At 49.3% G+C, this 19,259-nt stretch overlaps 4 protein-coding genes across 4 annotated transcripts; 1 reads left to right on the top strand and 3 right to left on the bottom strand.

Moving 5' to 3' along the window:
- Window positions 1–28: 28 nt before the first annotated feature.
- B0J16DRAFT_357571 (uncharacterized protein) lies at window positions 29–2,617 on the bottom strand (the record flags this gene model as incomplete). Its single annotated transcript, XM_046129546.1, has 5 exons — window positions 29–89; window positions 142–286; window positions 347–1,099; window positions 1,400–1,506; window positions 2,109–2,617. The coding sequence occupies 5 exons, from the start codon at window positions 2,615–2,617 to the stop codon at window positions 29–31; spliced, it is 1,575 nt and encodes a 524-aa protein (XP_045980395.1).
- A 492-nt stretch (window positions 2,618–3,109) lies between these two features.
- B0J16DRAFT_347789 (uncharacterized protein) lies at window positions 3,110–4,219 on the bottom strand. The gene has a single exon (XM_046128607.1). It carries the CDS (start codon window positions 4,071–4,073, stop codon window positions 3,165–3,167), a length of 909 nt encoding a protein of 302 aa, XP_045980394.1. The 5' UTR covers window positions 4,074–4,219; the 3' UTR covers window positions 3,110–3,164.
- A 1,558-nt stretch (window positions 4,220–5,777) lies between these two features.
- On the bottom strand, window positions 5,778–7,554 carry B0J16DRAFT_271813 (C-type lectin protein; the record flags this gene model as incomplete). The annotated part of the gene is made up of 6 exons (XM_046123593.1): window positions 5,778–5,853; window positions 5,908–5,989; window positions 6,060–6,480; window positions 6,583–6,950; window positions 7,011–7,282; window positions 7,340–7,554. The coding sequence occupies 6 exons, from the start codon at window positions 7,552–7,554 to the stop codon at window positions 5,778–5,780; spliced, it is 1,434 nt and encodes a 477-aa protein (XP_045980393.1).
- A 960-nt stretch (window positions 7,555–8,514) lies between these two features.
- B0J16DRAFT_364351 (uncharacterized protein) lies at window positions 8,515–17,787 on the top strand (the record flags this gene model as incomplete). The annotated part of the gene is made up of 8 exons (XM_046129932.1): window positions 8,515–10,661; window positions 10,717–12,057; window positions 12,108–12,385; window positions 12,525–12,681; window positions 13,005–13,465; window positions 13,547–13,980; window positions 14,011–17,689; window positions 17,726–17,787. 8 exons carry the CDS (start codon window positions 8,515–8,517, stop codon window positions 17,785–17,787), a joined length of 8,559 nt encoding a protein of 2,852 aa, XP_045980392.1.
- Window positions 17,788–19,259: the final 1,472 nt, after the last annotated feature.

The raw sequence follows: 19,259 nt of genomic DNA, 5'->3' as shown, positions 1-19,259 counted from the left end.
TTCTGATCATATCTTTGCAGTGTTGTCATCAGACGTGCTGCTCTATGATCCAGATGAGTGCACGAAGTTCGTAAGCGCTCAACAGGCAGCTTGACGCTATGTCTAGGATCATCAAGATGACCATTCAACCCCTGGATCAACCTCCGTACCCGCCTGAGTTCGGCAATAATGATGTTTCTCCATATCACATCTGTTTCCTCACCCTCTACCTTGTAGTGACCCAGCAGAAGTTGATCGCGCTGACCATGTCTACTGTCACTTGGCCTTGGAGTGCCAGGAATAGAATCTTGGAAGTTTCGTTGGCCCAATTCAGGGGCTCTACATTCCCTCCATTGTGAGATTATGCTTTCTATGAGTATCAGAATCATGTCAATAGACACAAGTGCCAGCATAGGCCCAGCAATTCCTAACTGGGTTGGCGGGCACTGTAACACTCGGTGTATTGACTTTGTGCTTGTGTTGACAACATGCATTGTCCTATCAATGCTGGGTGGTAGGTTACCGAGCTCAGTCTCGAGGGTAGATAGAACCTTGACAAAGACAGCGATACCTGGCCGACTGGTTGAAGTGTTAGCGTCCCCTGACCCCTTTGACTTTGGTTGTCCAAGCTGGGACATGAGGTTGCTGCTAACAGGTGCAGATGCAGGTACAACTCCGAAAGAAGAGTAAGGATTTGTAGGTCGCTTTTCGCGGCCTGCGGCTGATGCAGGGGGCGACGGCAGAGCTGTATTAGGAAATGCAGAGGCCATAGACAGCCCAGGTGCGGATGTTCCGAAAGGGCTGGGCATGTCCAGATTGTCCAAGTTGCTCCAAAGGGTATCGTCAGTATTAAATTGACCGAAATCCGAGAGCATGTCAATGCTGTTCCCATCCTCGTCTGCCATTCCGAGATGATGGTTCTCAGAAAGTAGCCCCCAGTCGATAAAGGGTAGTAGATCGACATCTGCAGGGGAAGCACCAACATCAGTCGTGTCAACTGTGTTTCCCATACTCAGTGAATGAGAGCGAGGTTGTCGTCCTGTCACATTGGCGACGGAAGGCTCCATGTGGTGTGGTCGATCTGTGGTCACATTCGGACCCCGTGCGCCACCCTCGCTTGCTGTATTTGAACTTGAAGCACCAGATATTGACGCTCTGTCCGAATTGCGCGCTGGCCGGCGACGACCTCTTGAGCAACGACCCACCATGGAGATTTCAAAGTGGCATTCTAGTCCTACAATGCAAAAGTCAATCTCAAATCTGATAGGAGTGCTTGGCAGAACGTATATGGAAAACCCTACATACCAGAGTTAAGACATCGTTGACAACCCGTCTTTTCACCTGTGCATTTGACCTGCCCACCGCAGTTACATCAGTTTTGCTTTCTCTTGTGTGACGTGACCGAATTGAGGATTCATACCTTTGAGGCATGACATTCGTTGCATGCGGAGCGTAGCCGAAATCCAGCTGGAGTGGTGTTGTTGTGTCCTTGCATCACTCTGCTCCTCAGGGACCAAAAAGAGTCCTCTGCATCTCCAGCGAAAGATCTGACTTGGTTGGCTTTCCAAGTATATAGTCGGCCACCGGTTCGCCCCTTACTCCCGTTCACATCTGCCTACGCTTGCTGACGATGCCTTCAAATGGCGGACCATGGGGTTACACGAATCCTTCTGTGGGGGCTTACTTCTCGGAAGGATGAATAAACACGGATCTATCACCTGGATCTAGACGGAATAGGGAGGTAACGTCTATGTGCTTACGCATGCCTGTACAACGTCTCTTTGTTTATACGGTCCTGGATGAGCTTGATGCTGCGACTTCCAGTTTCAGATACCTGTGCGATTACATAACTTGCTGAGCAATGACTTTGTGAAACAGAATATCATCTCGATTAACAGATATTCTGATCGATGATGAATATCACCCTTCCACAGCCCAAACTACAATCCATATTGGCTACTATTCAAGATCTACCACCACTTATCTCCGCCTCACATCATCCTCGTTCTCTCTCTCCTCCTACCTCGCCTCCCCCCTGCTTACGCAGCTCGTAAATGTGCCGATTCAGCCAATACCGCCGCAGATCTGCATCATCCATGTCCCGCGCACCCCGGATAGTCCCGCAGCACCTCTTTTCCCCCGCGCCGCACCAGCAGGTGAACTCACGTGCCATGATCCATTCGGTACTCGGGTAGAAGACTGATAGAACGTCACCCTTGCGGAGCGGTCGGTCGCGACTTACCCTGACCTCCCATGTTGATGTGTCGCACTCGAGGGTAGGGGAGCACGAGTGATTGCAGTAGTATAGGTCAGAGTTCCAGACGAAGTGAGATGAGGTGCTGCTCTGGACGGTGTCGTAGTCTCGTTTGGATGTGGGCGTGACGCCGTTGATTCGGGCGAAAATGGCACCGGCTGGTAGGTCGACAAGGGACTCGGCCCATGACTTGTAATAGCTTTTGGTGCTAGTGCTGGTGCTGTTGCTGGTGCTGCTATCACTATCACTGCTATTGTCATCCGTTGATGATGTTATCACGTCCTTGTGAACGACCATGAGCCTGTCAAGGTCGGGATTAACCCATGCGGGAGCCAACAAGGGTTCTGCGGCGGTTGCATCCTTCGGACGTGGACCTGTGGTCATGTTGTAGTCTAGGTCTATGTGCTGCTGGGAACTTTTGAAAGCAACTGCGTGGAATAAGGTCCAGTTGACGCATACTCATCTGACTATCCCCGGGTACTCGCCTGGGGACTTATAGCCTACGCGGTGACCGTGAGACTGATATCTAATCTGTATGAACATGTTTCATCAAGGGTATCTAAGTAACCTTTGAAGCTCGGGCACCGAACAAAACCTGGACCATCCACTGCCATGTGATATACAGCAACACTAGGTATCCAGTGATAAGCGTCAGTAACTTGCAGGATTCTTCTTCCTGGAGACTGGGTGACTCGGCGAGATGAGCCTTTGTCATGTAGCCAAGAGTTTTGACAGGCCAAGATACCAAGACACAATATCATAGGGTCATTTTGGCTTGGAACCTCAAGTGCCATGTAAATTTTCCGAACTCCACAAGCAAAAAAGGTTTGCAAAGAATGTACCTTCGAAGCAAAGGTTGCAAGAATAGACGAATCTCTTCAAACAAGGCAGTGATATCTTCAATAAACGAAAGCTTGATTGACCAACTAGTCTACAACTTGGCTCCTCTACGCTCCTGTTCACTAACCAGATGATCCGGAAACTTCCAAAGACGGCACAGCTCCTCCAACAAGGATGCCTCTTCACGCGAAGATGCCTTCGGAACATCGCCCAAGCGGCGGAGAATAATAGACACGGCCTTCTCCCCCAAAACAGGCATGAACTTGAATGCATGATCACAACCCCCAGAAGCGACAAATAAGCTTGTCCCAAAGGATGGGTGATAGTCGACAATGAAATCATACGATGGGGTGTCATTGTACCAGCATCGACGGACACGGGAGAACGGCCGCACTGCAATACCGTTCAGCAGGGGATCATGTCGTTTTGACACGTCGAGACTCCCGAAATCATCTTGCGGGCCGAGAAGTTCGAGGAGAAACCCCCGGAACGCTGCAAGTGCCTTGTTGACGGCCGGGCTTTCAGGGTCGTCGTCGGTGACTTTGCCTCCCCAACCGGTGCCGGGGTTCGCCCAGTTGGGCTGAACGTTAGAGTCGGCTTCCGATCGAAGCCTAGCGGCCTCATCCCTGTCCATGAGATGGGCGCTTTTAAGGATTTCAACCCTGCTGCCGGTGGAGCACTGGCCGAGTTTGAGGCAGTTTTCCTGGTCCGGCCCAACGCAAAAGACTCCGCGGTGCGTGTTGACGATCAAGGGCCACTGTCTTTTCCTCAGTTCCTGGGCCTCGGATTCGGTCAGTTGGATGTAGGCGACAAAGGCGCTCTCGACGGTGCACATGTTGGGGAGTTGGAGGATGCGCGAGGAGTGACAGCCGGCGGCGATAACGGTCAGGTCGGCGTGTATTTCGGTCCCGTCGACGAGAACCACGCCGTCGATGCGAGCTCCGCCATTTGAGTACAGGAGTTTCTGCACTTGGCCGACACGGAGGTCAACCCGACCCATGCTGATGAGGTTTTGCCGTAGCCATTCTATGGTTGCTCCTGAGTTGGCGTAGCCGCAGTCTCTGGAAACAAATCCTCTCAAGCTTGATTCCTGGACTGTTTCGTTGCTGACCTCGGTTTTGCCTTGTAACTCAGAGCGAATTACATCCAGTGAATCCCAAATCTCCAATGCCCCGGCACCCCCTGGTGTCATCTCACAGCCTGTAGCATAGGCATCTTTGACATAATTCACAGTCTCGCCCTTCTTCTTTGGTGCTTGTAGAGGCCCACCTTGTCCCGAAAACAACAACCTCTGCTCGACGTATCTCCCATCTGCACCCCAGTCAGTGCGCCAACGCTCCACAGATTCGTAGGCGAGCGCGGCGTAAGGACCTTTGGGATAAGCACGACGAACGATGCGAGAAGTGTCGGAGTTTGCGGCTCCTGGGTTCTGTACCGAAGTAGACGGGGAGTCGGGTTCAAAATTCCAGGCATCAAGAAGGATGATTTGACTGTTGGAGAACTTTTGATCGAGACTCATGTAATACGCGGTGGACACTGTGCAGGGTAGAGTGTTAGTGGTTTCTTGACTACAATTGGCTGATCTTGGATCTTAGCGAGCAGGGAAGGGATTGGTAAGCTTACGACCAAAGACACCAGAGCCGACGATCACGATACGGTGGGGGATGGAGGTAGCCATGATGTCTGCGTGTAGTCTAGTCGTGTAAAGAAGTTGATGTGATGGAGCAACTGACCCTCTTGGTGATGTCTATGGGGTACTAGTATTTGATTCCATATTCTACTTGATTATCCTCCTTCAAGTCAGTATATGCTAAACCCTGTACCTCGGTGAGAAGCATAAGCATCGGCCGCCTGAATGACAGTCTGGCCTTGACAGTTTGGTCTTTCGTCAGGGGTCATGCATGACATTATACGGACCGATGCAGACCATGTTTATCTCCGAGATTTGCCACTAGTTGTAGCTCCGATACTATCTACGGCACGGGCCGTAACAAGTCCGTCGCCGCGCCTGTTCCATCACGGTCGCGTGATCCGAGTAAGCTTATGTGTGGTGTATGAGGTGGATGTTGTCATCGGGTAAGCTTAATGTCTGTGGCAAGGACATGGCCAGTCTGCTTGAGTGACCATGAGCAACCAAAAGCTGCCGACAGTCCGAAGAAATGATTGACCGATCTACCCTACAGTCATAGAGAAGCGTGCTTGGAACAGTCAAGTGGGCGGTCTGATGTCCAAAGAGGGAGAAACCTTAAGACAATCTAGATGCAATGAATTATAATCACTTTATGCTGAGAGTTTAACATCATTGAGGAATATTTCCATGTCGGTTAGTATTAACTATTATGAAATGGACATTAGAAAACAACTATACGCGTGATTGGTATAGGCAGTTGGATGTGATGTCGACAATTGGCAGTCTGTTATTGTAAAGACGAAGAAATTGCCGCCCAGAGTGTAAGATAACCTTGAACAGAATAACTTTGACTTAATCTGCTCATCAGCAATCCTATTCAAGCCATATTGCATTTAATCTTTGTCAAGAAACGTCATGATAATCGAGTAGAGTCTGGTCATAATGCAATCTATCTATTCTAACCAAGCTGGACAAGCATATAATCTCATACAATTTATTGATCAATGCCATAAACCGAATTCGTTTTGTGTTCAAGTGTTAAATCCTTTTGAGCAGCAGCTTACTCGCTCCTCCTCAGTTCTTGTTGATATCTCTCACCAGACGAGGAGTAACCCAGGGGTAGGGATAATCCACCTGCCACCAGTTCAAGCTGCAATCCATTAGTATAACTATAGCCCCGAGAGGAAAGGGGAGAGTGACTTACAATGACTTGCGTCCCGAGATTCGTGGATGAACAGCCCACGATCCACCAGTAATAGCCTTGTGCTTTCCTTTCATGAAATCAGCTGTAAAGTATGCAAGTCAGTATATACCAAGACTGAAGAATGATAGAGGGCACTAGAATATATAACTTACCACTATAGCCAGGATAGATGTCCATAGGCTTAAAGTTCGGCTGAGGAGCAAACCACGAACTCGACCACTCCCAAGCACCGCCCATATCTCCCAGACCTGACAGACGTCCACCGTTCTGAGTCACAGGGGTAGGATGGAAATTCTGGAGTCCAGTATTGCAACCTGTAAGATCAACAAAAATCTCTTCAGGATCAAGTCTCTTGTCCTCAACTTCAATGTCTTGATGCCCAAGAGTAGCCTTCTTTTGCTTCTCGACATACTCGTGAATACTGCGCACCTCGTGTAGAGTTGGGATTCGAGCACCGACCCATTCGGCATAGGCTTCAGCTTCTTGGTACGAGGACATGAGGGGCCAGTCTAGAGCCAGGGTGAGAGGGATAGGGCCATAGACAGTCTTGATGGCGTGGGTGTTGATGAATTGCTCGAGAGCGTCAATATTGACTCCATTGCCATTGCCATTCATCGAGTGACCATTGGACCCATGGCCATTGAGTCCGTTACCGTTGGTGTGATGACCATTGACTCCGTTGGCATCTGATTCGGAGAGTTTGGTCCAGGTAACTGGGATCACCTCTGTTTTTCCTGTTGAGACAAGGTAGGTCGCATACTCCTCATTGCACACCGGACGGGCCTGAGCCTCAAACTCGGGCATGGTAACAGAATAAGGCTCACGCTCATTATCCCAAGCAAAGAACCTATCAGGGCCATCGTCACTTTCTGGATCATCAAAGCCAATAGTAAACTCTTGAGCAGGGATTTGGAACCATTGGTTCTCAACACGTTCAAGGTGGGCTTTCTTGGCCATAGCTGCAAAGTCAGGGGCTGGACCTGGTGGAGGCTTTATATTGGGGCTTTGAAGAGTCATGTATAGAAATGTCTCGAGGTGAAGGGCTGTTATAATTATAATTAGTTTATCTATACAGTTTGTTACCAACTATAGTAAAGACTCACCTTCATGCTCAAACCCAATCCAGAGAGCCCGCTCGATAGTTCGGTTACCAAATGTCTTTGGGTCATCATATAAACCAATAATCCTCTGGTTGACGCGATGACGATAATCAAGGATATTCTGCAGCGAAGGCCACGTCTTTGGAAGTTCGCTATGGTCATGACACTGGGTAGGATCGTTCACATCAGGATCGATGCCTCTTCCAAAATAGTCATGATAGACGGCTGGTTCGACGGGCTTGCCGTTTATGGCTCGTGTGAGGTGAATGTCTTCACTTGGCAAATATTAGCATCCTCGCAATGAATGAGTGAAGAGACGTTAAGTTACTCACAATGCTGGAATGTGACCAAGGTAGAAGAGAAGAGGGTTCCGAAGAGGAATTGGCTGCTCCATCAACGCATCAGCGGGAATCATCTTTGTCGTAACAAGATGCCATGCTGCCCACAAGTCTTCCCATTCTTTCAGAGATGGAAGAGGCTTTGCGGCATAGTCCTTGGGCTTGAGAGGAAAAGCGTATGACTTTGAGGTAAGTGATCCGATTGCCATGTTGAAAGGATATCTTGGGATTGTCTCTGAATCTGAACTGAATGTTGAATACAATCACATACAAGTAAGAGTCAATTGGAAAATAAATTGTCATAGATATATAGTCTGAGACATAGTCTACGTCGTTACTGTGTATTACTGTATCTTGGGGATTTGCTATCGTCAGCCACTGGCTTTCACTTTGGTATCGTATCATGACAATAGATAGACAGCAAGAGACTGCGAAATCCTGTGGCGAGACAAAACTCGCTTGAGTGCCCAGTGGCTGCATTCACTCTTCAATCTGCTATGAGGATGCTATTCCCTGACAACTCGGTGTCCGTCCTTGTCAGAGCACGACGTCCCAATATCCCATCGCGTACTATGATCGGTAGTGTCAACTCAATCTTAACCGCCTCCTACATTGAAGTCGAGTAGTCTCATCGGCCGCCGACGGTCCGATAGTCTCATCGGCCACCGATGGTCCGGGCCGAAAGTGTTAGACTGCTGATGCAGTCAGATCCAGTGCAACAGTTTCATCCGGATAACCTATCGCCAGTGTCTCAATGGTATTTACACACTGTTGATACTGTACTGCAGGGATTCTCATTGACAGAGACACCTTCCTCTTGCGGCATGCACGTCCAATAGAGGACTTTCCCTAAGTTGAGTCTCACTAGGTGTCATCAGTATTGACACCCTGTAATCACTGCCAGATTCACACCAGAACAAACATGCTGAGATAGCGACAGGCTATACCAGGTGTGTTCTGCAAGGGACCTTTGATATACTGCAATCTGCACAACCAACAGGTGTGACTCGGCTTGACTCATCTCATTCAGTAACAACGCGCTGAGCCAAAATGAGCCCTCCAAAGTTTCTTCCTTCATGATTCTGTATCGATTGTATACAATATTCTGACAGCTTCACGATTGCCTGTTTCTGACAAGGACAAGCCACTGGCCACGCCACTCGCCCGCCATGGCGTCCGCTTCAGCTTCTGCAGACGACCACCAACGCGCTGTTCTTGAACGACAATTGCATGGTCTACCGAATGATGCAGATGCAGGCCAGCCAAACTCCAAGCCAAACATCACCATCTACGCGACAAAACTTGATAAAATCATTCTCAGCCTAAGCTCCATCTGTGCCATCATTGCTGGTGCCTTGAATCCTCTTGTTCCTCTCATCTATGGTTTTATCGTCAGCGTATTCAATGGCTTCAGCAATGGATCAGTGGAAGCTTCTAAGCTGCGCTCAGAGATTTCCACCTTTAGTCTCTACTATGTCTACCTAAGTATTGCGCTTTTCGTCTTCACTTACCTGGGCACCCTCGGCTTCTACTTCAGCGGCGACCGCATCGCCAGAGCCTTACGGATAGCCTACCTCGAGGCTGTCATACGTCAAAACATGGCCTTCTTCGATGTTTTGCCCCCCGGAGAGATCTCCAACCGTATCATGTCCGATATGGGTATTCTTCAGGAAGCCATCACCAGTAAAACATCAATCATGCTCAGCGCCGTCGCCACTTTCTGTGCTGCTTTCATCATTTCCTTCATCATGTACTGGAAGACCGCTCTGATACTGAGCCCCTTTTTCGTTACAATGCTTCTCATGTTTTCTGTCGGTGGTTCATATAGTGTGAAGCATCAAAAAGTGTCCAGACAAAAGTACAGTCATGCGGCTGGCATCCCGGAAGAAGCCTTTGGCGCTATCAGGCAAGTAGCTGCTTTTGGGATGCAGACCTTCGTCAAAGACAAGTACTCCCAGGGCCTGAAGGAAGCGGCAGTAGCTGAAAGAAAGGCACAGCACATAGTCGCTTGTCTGATCGCCTCCATGTGCGCCATGCCGTGTCTCATCTACTCTCTTTCGTTCTGGACAGGATCGATCTTCTTGGTTAGAGGTGAGACGTCTGTGTCTGCCATCACATCGACTACACTGGCAGTAACGATTGGTGTATTCGCCATCATTCGCATTGCTCCCTCCATGCAAGCACTCGTTTCTGGTATTGCTATTTCTGGATCTTTGTTTGAGACAATATCCAGAAGATCTCCGCAGGATCCTTTGGGAGACGAGGGGGAGATTCCGGGATCCTTACTCGGAAACATCCAATTGAATAATGTCGACCTTGTCTACCCTTCTAGAGACCAGGCAAAAGTACTGAACAATGTCACTTTGCAGTTCTCTGCCAACAAAACGACTGCTATAGTCGGTCCATCTGGAGGTGGAAAAAGTAGCATCTTGGGTCTCGTTGAACGATTCTATGAACCCACCAGTGGCTCAGTTTCCGTGGATGGAAATGACATCCAGTCCATCAATCTGCGCTGGCTCCGGCAACAGATTGGACTGGTCGATCAAGACCCCGTTCTTCTTGATGCTTCCATTTCCGAGAATATCTGGTACGGCTGTGCAGATGAAAATGACTCAACACCTGAGAACAAGCGCCTTGACTTGGTTATCGACGCGGCCAAGAAGGCGTATGCTCACGACTTCATCATGGCTTCACCAAACGGGTACCAAACCCGTGTTGGCGAGAAAGGGATGCAGTTGTCCGGGGGTCAGAGACAAAGGATTGCAATTGCTCGTGCACTAATTCGGGACCCAAAAGTTCTTCTTCTGGATGAAGCCACTTCTGCTCTCGACTCAGCATCAGAAAAGGCCATCCAGGCCGCCATCGACATTGCATCCAAGCACCGTACCACAATCATCATTGCTCATAGACTGTCAACCATCAGGAACGCCGACCTGATTGTTGTGCTGAGCCGAGGTAAGGTTGCTGATCAGGGGACTCACGATGAACTCATGGCTCGGAATGGGTTGTATGCAGACCTTATCGAGAAGCAGCAGATCAAAGAAGAAAGCCAGAAAGAGGCTGGTGCTTCAATCGATCAGGACGATGAGGTTGATGTAATGCCTGGAATACAGGGGGCTACTCAAGAACCAGAGAACGAGAAGGCTGGGACCACAGAGACAACAAAACTTGAAGGTACAACGAATGAAAACCCTTCTTTATCTGTACCCAACAAAAAAGGTGCTTTCTCGTTCCTGCTCGCCATGAGTAAACCGGACTGGAATGTTCTCATAATCGGTCTCATCTTCTCCATCCTCGCAGGCTTGGAAATTCCAGCGTATGTACTCTCGAGCTTCATTATCCCCGACGTCACGCTGACTGATATGTGATAGGGAATCCATCTTCTTCGCCAAGCTGCTCACAATCATTGGTCTCCCTGAGAACCAGTACTCCCAACTCAGGAGAGATGTAAACCTGTGGTCTGGCCTCTACGTTGCTCTTGCAGCGGCAGGATTTGTATTCTGGTTGGGGGTTGGAACAACCCTGGCATATGCTACACAGAAACTCTCAAAACGCGTTCGAGTAACATGTTGTGACAAAATCACTGTTCAAAGCATGGACTTCTTTGATGAGGCCAAGAACTCTCCCAGTGCACTTTCCAATGCCCTCTCCAAAAGCACCGACGACCTCGCCGGGATGGGCGGCTCAGTCATGGGCGGCATTCTGACCTTTACAGCTACCATTATTGGCGGCATTGCTGTCTCTCTCGCCGTCGGGTGGAAGTTGGCCCTGGTGTGTACAGCCACGATCCCAGTCGTTGTGGCCTGTGGATGGCTACGTCTCCAAGTCCTTGCTGCGTTTGACGCTCGCATCAGACAAAGCGGAGTGGACTCGGCTGCATACGCCGGCCAGATTGTGAGATCAATGAGGACTGTGGCTTCCTTAGGCCTTGAGAAGCGAGTACTTGGTATGTACGGCGGGTTCCTATCCAACCATGCAGCCAAGTCTCTCCGATCGATACTTGTCACTTCGGCACTTTACGCTGCGTCACAATCTGTCGTCTACTTGTGTGCCGCGCTGGGTTTCTGGTATGGTGGGACTCTGATCGCCAACGGAGAGTATTCTGCTTTTCAAGTCTACGTCTGTTTCGTCTGCCTTATTTCAGGATCACAAATTGCTGGATCTATTTTCACTTTTGCCCCTGACGCTGGAAAGGCAATGCACGCTGCTCAAGAACTTCAGAACATTGCGGAGCTTCCGGACGGCGAGAGAGATAGCAATGCCACCGAGCACACACACGGGAAGAAAGCAGTACCAAGCCATCTTCTAGATGGACCTGACCCTTGGCAGGTGAAATTCCAGGATGTCTCATTTGCATACCCCTCACGTCCTCACAAGCCTGCTCTGAATCACTTCACTGTCTCGGTTGAGCCAGGTAAAACACTTGCGCTGGTCGGTCAGAGTGGCAGTGGTAAGAGTACTTGTCTTGCTTTACTGGAGCGCTTCTATGCACTACAGCACGGGCAGATCCTAGTTGACGGGCAAGACATCCGTAGCCTCGATCTGAACAGTTATCGACTGGCGATTTCACTCATCAGTCAAGAAGCTGTCATCTTCTCAAGTTCTATGAGGGACAATATCGCGGTTGGCGTTGTGGGACAAGAGGTCAGTGACGATGAGATTTTGGCCGCGTGTCGTCAAGCAAATATTCTCGACTTTGTCAATTCCCTACCGTAAGTACTATGCACCTCCGTATCATGTTCTCATAATTAACGGAATGCAGTGACGGACTCGCATCACCAGTAGGAACAGGTGGTAGTATGCTCAGCGGCGGCCAAAAACAACGCATCGCCATCGCCAGGGCATTCTTACGAAAGTCTAAGCTACTCCTGCTTGATGAGGCTACATCTGCATTAGACAGTGAATCCGAGGCAGTCGTGCAGACAGCCATCGAAGCGGTCAAGAAGAACAGGACAACGATCATGGTAGCTCACCGATTGAGCACAGTTATGAATGCTGACGTGATATGTGTCATGCGTGAGGGATTTGTAGCTGAGATAGGTAGTCCACAGCAGTTGTTGGCGAGGAGGGGATTGTTTTGGGAGATGGTGAATATGCAGAGTCTGAATTGATAGACATGAGAACTCGGAGAGAGCTTCTATAGACAGACACTACTCATAGAGTTACTAGATTGGAATAGAACCGAGCTGCAACGATAATATCCTAAATCCAAGAACGTCCTCATCTGATGTGATCCTGATTCGACATGCCTGTACACAACCCCTGAGACTTGTTCGAATCATGCATAAGCAGAGATACACAACAGGTAGCCAAGGACCGTACCGGCGTCTAAGTGAGTACGCATGGCTAGGTTCGGTCACCGAGAGGTTCAAATTTGCACCGGTTATAGCCCCTCATTCGGTGTGACCAGTAAACACCCATGTACCACCCAGTCTCCAAGAACTGTGCTGTGTCGAGCTTGGATGGTCAACACTGATTGACAATAGTCAAGCAGTTCATTGTCCTCATAGTGAGAGAACCTCCATCCATCTTCTAAGTATATCAAATTTGGAACAAATCACTCATCCATTCACTCACTCTACATATTGATTACTGGCAAGAGGACTTTTACGATACTTACAACTATGAACCCAGATTCAAAGCCGCCAGTCGATGGGAGCGGTGCGTCGATGGAATATTGGACCCGACAACTCGAGAGGAGCAATCCAGCCGAATTTCTGGTTGACAAGCCACGACCGGGAGTACTCTCTACCAGCAACATTAGTAAACAGGAGCTCAGTATCACCGGCTCACTCTACGACCACCTTCAGCAGTTCTGCAAGGACCATCAAGTGCCTCTTCTTTCCATCCTGCTCGCCGCGTTCAGGGTAACTCACTATAGACTCAGTGGTACCGAAGACGCTACCATTGGAACCAACAAGTCTGGAGCAAGCCCGGGTCCCGAAAATGTTGATATTGAACAGTCTCCCAGCTCGACAGACTTGCAGTGCATTCGGATCAAAGTTCAAGACGAGGTCACATTCGAGCAGGTTGTACAATTAGTCGATGAGACTTTAAAGAATGCACATCTCAATCAACAAATCTCGTTCCATGATCTCGTCGCTCAGATATTTTCCCAGGGTTCAGATCTGTCTCGACACCCCCTGATCCAGACAGCATTTTCTTTGGACTCTACATGTCAAATTGAAGACCCTGTTACAGAAAATGGAGACACAGCCGAGAAGCGTTCAAGCAGCCTCCCCGTGTTGGATCTTGAGTTCCGTCTGTCACAAATTTCCACAGGTCTCTATGGACACGCCTTTTTCTGTCAGGACCTCTTCCATGAAGAAACTATTCGCGCCATCATCGAGGTTTTCTACGAGGTCCTGACCCGCGGAATGGAGGAGCCCCAAACCCCTATTGCCTCGTTGCGGATAAGCGTAAATAATGCCCCTGAGATAAACACGATATCGTCCGATTCTCAGTACTCTCGCAATTCAAGCATCATCGAAGTCTTTCAACGTCAAGTAACCACTACGCCTGCTGCCATGGCTGTCAAAGATTCACTCCAGCAGATGACATACAACGAACTTGACAAAGCCTCCGGCATTATTGAGGTATGGCTGAGAAACAAGGGACTTGCGCCAGAGACTCTTGTCGGTGTCTTAGCACCACGCTCCTGTCAGGCAGTTGCTGCCATCCTGGGTATTCTCAAGGCCAACCTGGCTTATATGCCTCTGGATGTCAAGGCGCCAGCGTCTCGCATTAGCGCAATTCTCTCAGCGGCTCCGGGTCATAGACTGATTCTTGTTGGTCCGGCTGTGAGATTCCCGGAGTTGCCAGAAGCAGACATTACACTTGTCTCGATTCCGGACATCTTCAAAGGCCGACAGTCTGAGACGATCGCGGAAGGTACAAGCCCTTCAGCAACAAGCCTGGCATATGTCATGTTTACATCGGGGTCAACTGGTCAGCCCAAAGGTGTTATGATCGAGCATCGCGGCGTCGTACGTGCTGCGGCTGTTCTTTCGCCAATTTGGGGTACATGTTCCGTGGCACATATAGCAAACATTGCCTTTGACACGTCCACGTCCGAAATATACACCCCTCTGTTCAACGGTGGTACAATCATCTGCGTTGATGACGTGGTTGCTGTCGACGCACCCCGTCTAGGAGAGCTCTTTCACAAAGAAAAAGTCCAAGTTGCGGTGTTAGCGCCGGCATTATTGAAGCAGTGTCTCTCCGCTTCTCCATCAACCTTGAAAGCATTGCGTATACTATTCACGGCTGGAGATCGACTGGATGCCCAAGATGCGAGAAGAGTACTGGATTTGGTTCGTGGAGGTGTCTTCAATTCTTACGGACCTACCGAGAACTCGGTTCTGAGCACCTTGTATCAACTGAGAAAAGAAGACAACTATGTCAACGGTGTTCCAATCGGACGGCCTGTCGCATACTCGGGCGCATACGTCGTAGACCGTGAGTTGCGATCAGTTGCACCGGGAGTGATCGGAGAGCTCCTAGTTACTGGAGATGGCGTTGCTCGCGGTTACACTGACCCAGCCCGGGACGAAGGTCGGTTTGTCAACTTTACCCTCATTGAAGGACACGAACCGGTGAGGGCGTACCGGACCGGAGACTGTGTTCGGTGCCGCCCCGTTGATGGGCAGCTGGAATTCTTCGGACGTCTGGACTACCAAGTCAAGATCAGGGGTCACCGTGTCGAACTACCGGAGGTGGAACAGGCCCTAATGATGGCAGATGAGACTGTTTTAGATGCTGTGACAGTCGTTTGTGAAGTTGGGGAAGAGAGTGATCGAGATGTCGAGCTTGTCAGTTTCGTCACAATCTCCGAGGCGGATGTGAGCGAGAGCAGCCACACAGATGGAGAGGTCTCAGGCGCAGACAAAACGGAGCAGGGACAAGTCGACACATGGAAAGAACACTTCGACAAGTCATCATACGCTGACATCGAAAGCCACATCGATACTGACAAGCTGGGAAGGGACTTTGTCGGGTGGACTTCCATGTATGATGGGAGGCCCATCAGCCTGGACGAGATGAACGAATGGCTGGACGATACCATGACAGCACTTCTCAGTGGGTGGAAGCCTAGGAATGTCCTTGAGATCGGGACTGGAAGTGGCATGATCCTGTTTAACCTCCCCCGATCTATGCAAAGCTACGTTGGTCTAGAACTGTCAGAGCAGGCGGCCACTTTCGCGAATAAAGCAGCCAATACGATTCCGGCTTTACGAGGGAAAGTCGATGTGCGTGTTGGCACAGTTACTGACCTTAGCTCCATCGATCGCCCTCGCTTTAACAACCCAGATTTGGTCGTCATCAACTCCACAGTTCAGTACTTCCCCGGACCAGAATATCTCCTCAAGGCGATTGAGAATGTCCTACAGTTGGGCAATGTTGAAAGACTGTTTATCGGTGACGTGCGCTCATATGCCATGTATCGAGAGTTCCAAGTCATCAAAGCACTACACGGTGGTAAAGCCGGAATCAGTCTCGATTCTCTTCGACAGAGTATGGTGGCTATCGAGCGCGCCGAAGAGGAGTTACTTGTCGACCCGGCCTTCTTCACTGCACTTAAGGAGAGACTACCGAATCTGGTTGAACACGTTGAGATTTTGCCCAAGCGTATGGTGGCTACCAACGAGCTGAGCTGTTATCGGTATGCCGCTGTGATACATGGCAAACCTGTCTCCACGTCGACCAACACGCTTTCTGTGCGAGAGCTTGGAGACGGCCAGTGGATTGATTTTCAGAAGAATCAGTTGACCCGCCAGTCGCTCCTTGATATGCTGAACGGTCGTGCTAAGACAAACTCTGACACTGAGCTTGACATTGTTGCGATCACCAACATTCCATTCAGCAAGATCATGTTTGAGCACAGTGTTCTTGGAAACCTGGATAATGGCAATGGCCGCAAAAGCACAGACTCAACAGACTGGGTCGAAGCTTGCCGCGTTTCTGCTACTACTTCGATAGACACCGGCGCCTCCCTCTCGGCTGTAGACCTACATGAAATCGCTGGTTCGGCAGGATACTTGATCCAAATCAGCTGGGCTCGACAAACGTCACAAAATGGTGGCATTGATGCTATATTTTACCGCGACCCTTCTCATGAAAGAGTATTCCGAATTCGATTCAACTTCCCGACCGACCACCAAGGACGGGACTGGAAGTCGTTCACGAATAACCCACTGCAACAACAACACTGGAGACAAGTTGAAGAGAAACTTCGGTCAAATCTCAAAGCACGTCTGCCATCGTATATGGTACCCTCTCTCGTTAGAGTGCTGGAAGCTATGCCTCTAAATGACAACGGCAAAGTCGACCGTCGAGAGTTGACCAAGAAAGCACAGACTCTGGTGATTTCGAAGTCGTTCTCTGGTAGTTCATCAGCCTCCAAATCCAGGGATCCTCCACGGACTAGACTTGAACGCGCAGTGTGTGATGAATTCACAAATGTCCTCGGTCTGAGCCAGGATGATGTTGGCATTTCTGACGACTTTTATCACTTGGGCGGACACTCACTCCAGGCTGCTAGACTGGTATCACGTTTGAACCAGCGACTTGGCTGTCGACTATATGTGTCTGATCTAGTCCGCTCACCGACACCAATGGCACTTGGTTCACTGATAACCAACTTACCGACCAACATCTCCAACGGCAATGTAACAAAGGGCGACAAGAGTGATGAGACAAAGCTAGGTATCAACGGGCAAATCAGCAACAAGCTGAAGCCACTGAGAGGGTTCTCGGAACTGTATAGTCGACCGCAGTCCAAGTTTACCATTGTCCTGATCCATGGCCTTTGGGGTCAGGGCAGTGTCTTCGCACCCATGATTCCTTTTGTTGATCCTCTGTTCGACGTCCTGATTCTCGACGACCCCTTCTTTGGTCAAGCTCAAGGACCTGCGTCAATTCAGCAATGGGCCGAGATCTATCTGGACCATGTACAGGAGCGACTAGGCAACAGGTCTGGAAACACTCTCATATTTGGAGGGTACTCCCTAGGTGGACTTATTGCATACGAGATGGCTTCGCTTTGGCATTCGAGACATGACGAATATCCGGCTTTGCTACTTCTTCTTGATGCAGCGATGTATGTGTCGTATGCAGGCAACGACAATGAGCTTGAGTATGGTCTCACTCTGTTTGGACAGGAGCAGAAACAGATGGTTCACGATCATTACTCCAAAATTTCCCCACTGACCAAGCGAGAGCCGTCTACGATCAAGCCATACCTCGGTTCTTGCTTTTGCTTGGTGACCCCTGAATCTGATGATAGAGGGGCCGCGGCATGGTGGTTAAAGCGATGCCCAAGCCTTCAAGTAGACTCGATAGACTGTTCGCACCATGATTTGATTGGTAAATCTTCGGTAGGCGAGGTCGGACGGAGAGTGAATGAACGATGTACAGAGGTACTGAAGAGTTGGAATATGTAAAGTCAGGCGAGGAAACATTTGTACTTGTTATGTTGTCTTGATTTACAGGGCCTTGAAATACATGGCCATAATTCAGCTATAGATATAAATTACTGCAACGATACATGAATTTCTAACCGTGCGGAAAACGAGACAACATAACATACCGGCCATTGACTTTCAGCTCGGATATATATCTGCGAATGAGCAGCCAAGATACTCCTCGTTTAAAGTTGCTGTTTTATCATCTTGTGTATCCCGGCAATCAGCTTCCATTTGTCCACCAATACCCGAACCCAGGTCAGATTTCTAGCTGGTATACGCGTATCATGATAAGCGGACAAGTAAACAGCCCCGAAGATCGAAGTCAATCTCTCGGCCGGTGCGGATTGATAACAAGGGTCCCCAGTTCAACCCCATGGGGAACGTGGACCCTGGAGTTGAACGCAATAACTGACTCGTATAACTGATTGAGTTTGTATAACAAACTTTGATCTTCATCACGAGGTAGAAACTGAGACAATCCGCAGGAACCGAGCACAGCCAAGGGTTGAAGGGGATGTCTGCCTACCGTCTCACTGGGAATATCACATCTCGATGCCATGTTGGATTTGGATGGGAAAGCTTCTTCGCTGCTGACGCGGACGTCGTGTAGCGTTGCACTGCAGATGTATGACCTGACCTATCAGTTTCACCGACGTGGGATATCCTACCATTCCTTTGGTGAAGCTCTATATAAAGTGCAATTGGTGGTAATTCTGATACATACGACCATACCTACCAGAAAATACGGGATCCCGTCCGCTCTCCCATAGTCAAGCTGGTAAGGGGCGGATTAGTAGTTGGGTCGGTGACGACCAGCGAATCCCCGCTGTTGTATGTTTTTATCTTTTTGAGTGAGGTGTCCACTTTTTGAACCTGATATATATCATGGATGTTGAAGAACCAGAAATAGACACCGATATAAGTTGTCACGATAGTTGATTGCGGGGAAGTGGCCGCACCAAGACTTTCCGGGTTTCTCTTTACAGTATCAAAACATGTCGAATGAACCTTGTTCCCGTAAGCGAAGCAAGAGACTAGTCTCTCTTTGAACGTCATCTTTCGTAACCCCCTCTTTCTATACTCGTAGAAGAACATGATTGCCGAAGAGGACTTTGACCTTTTCTCTTGGCTTTTGAGTGTTCCCCGCATTTTTGTTAGTCTTTTCTGGGGTAGGGAGGGTCCGGGTGTAGTTGATGATCAATCCTATTTGCCCGGGAACAAAGAATTCATGACAGCTCCCGGACAAGGGTATCTATCTACTCGTCAGGGTGTCAGAAGAATTGGCCGGTAGTAGCACAAGAGACGAAATAATTTGGTCACTTTATGCGAGCTTAGGCTAACCTTTAGGTTACTTTATTTTAGCAGTCCAAGTCTTAGAGGACAATCCTTCTGTTACCCACCTGCTGTCGTAGCTGACGCCCGTTAAAGCTGGGGAAACGTCGTAATCT

The sequence above is a fragment of the Fusarium flagelliforme genome (genome assembly GCF_020744385.1).
Source record: "Fusarium flagelliforme strain FIESC 12 MPI-CAGE-AA-0113 chromosome Unknown B0J16scaffold_6, whole genome shotgun sequence".
NCBI classification, from domain to species: domain Eukaryota; kingdom Fungi; phylum Ascomycota; class Sordariomycetes; order Hypocreales; family Nectriaceae; genus Fusarium; species Fusarium flagelliforme.
Note: the sequence above shows the minus strand (reverse complement) of the source record. Positions and strands in the feature narration are given on the sequence as shown.

Excerpts from the sequence above, each read along its gene's own strand:
- B0J16DRAFT_347789 (XM_046128607.1), bottom strand. The coding sequence starts at position 4,073 with ATGGGTCGGGTTGACCTCCGTGTCGGCCAAGTGCAGAAACTCCTGTAC.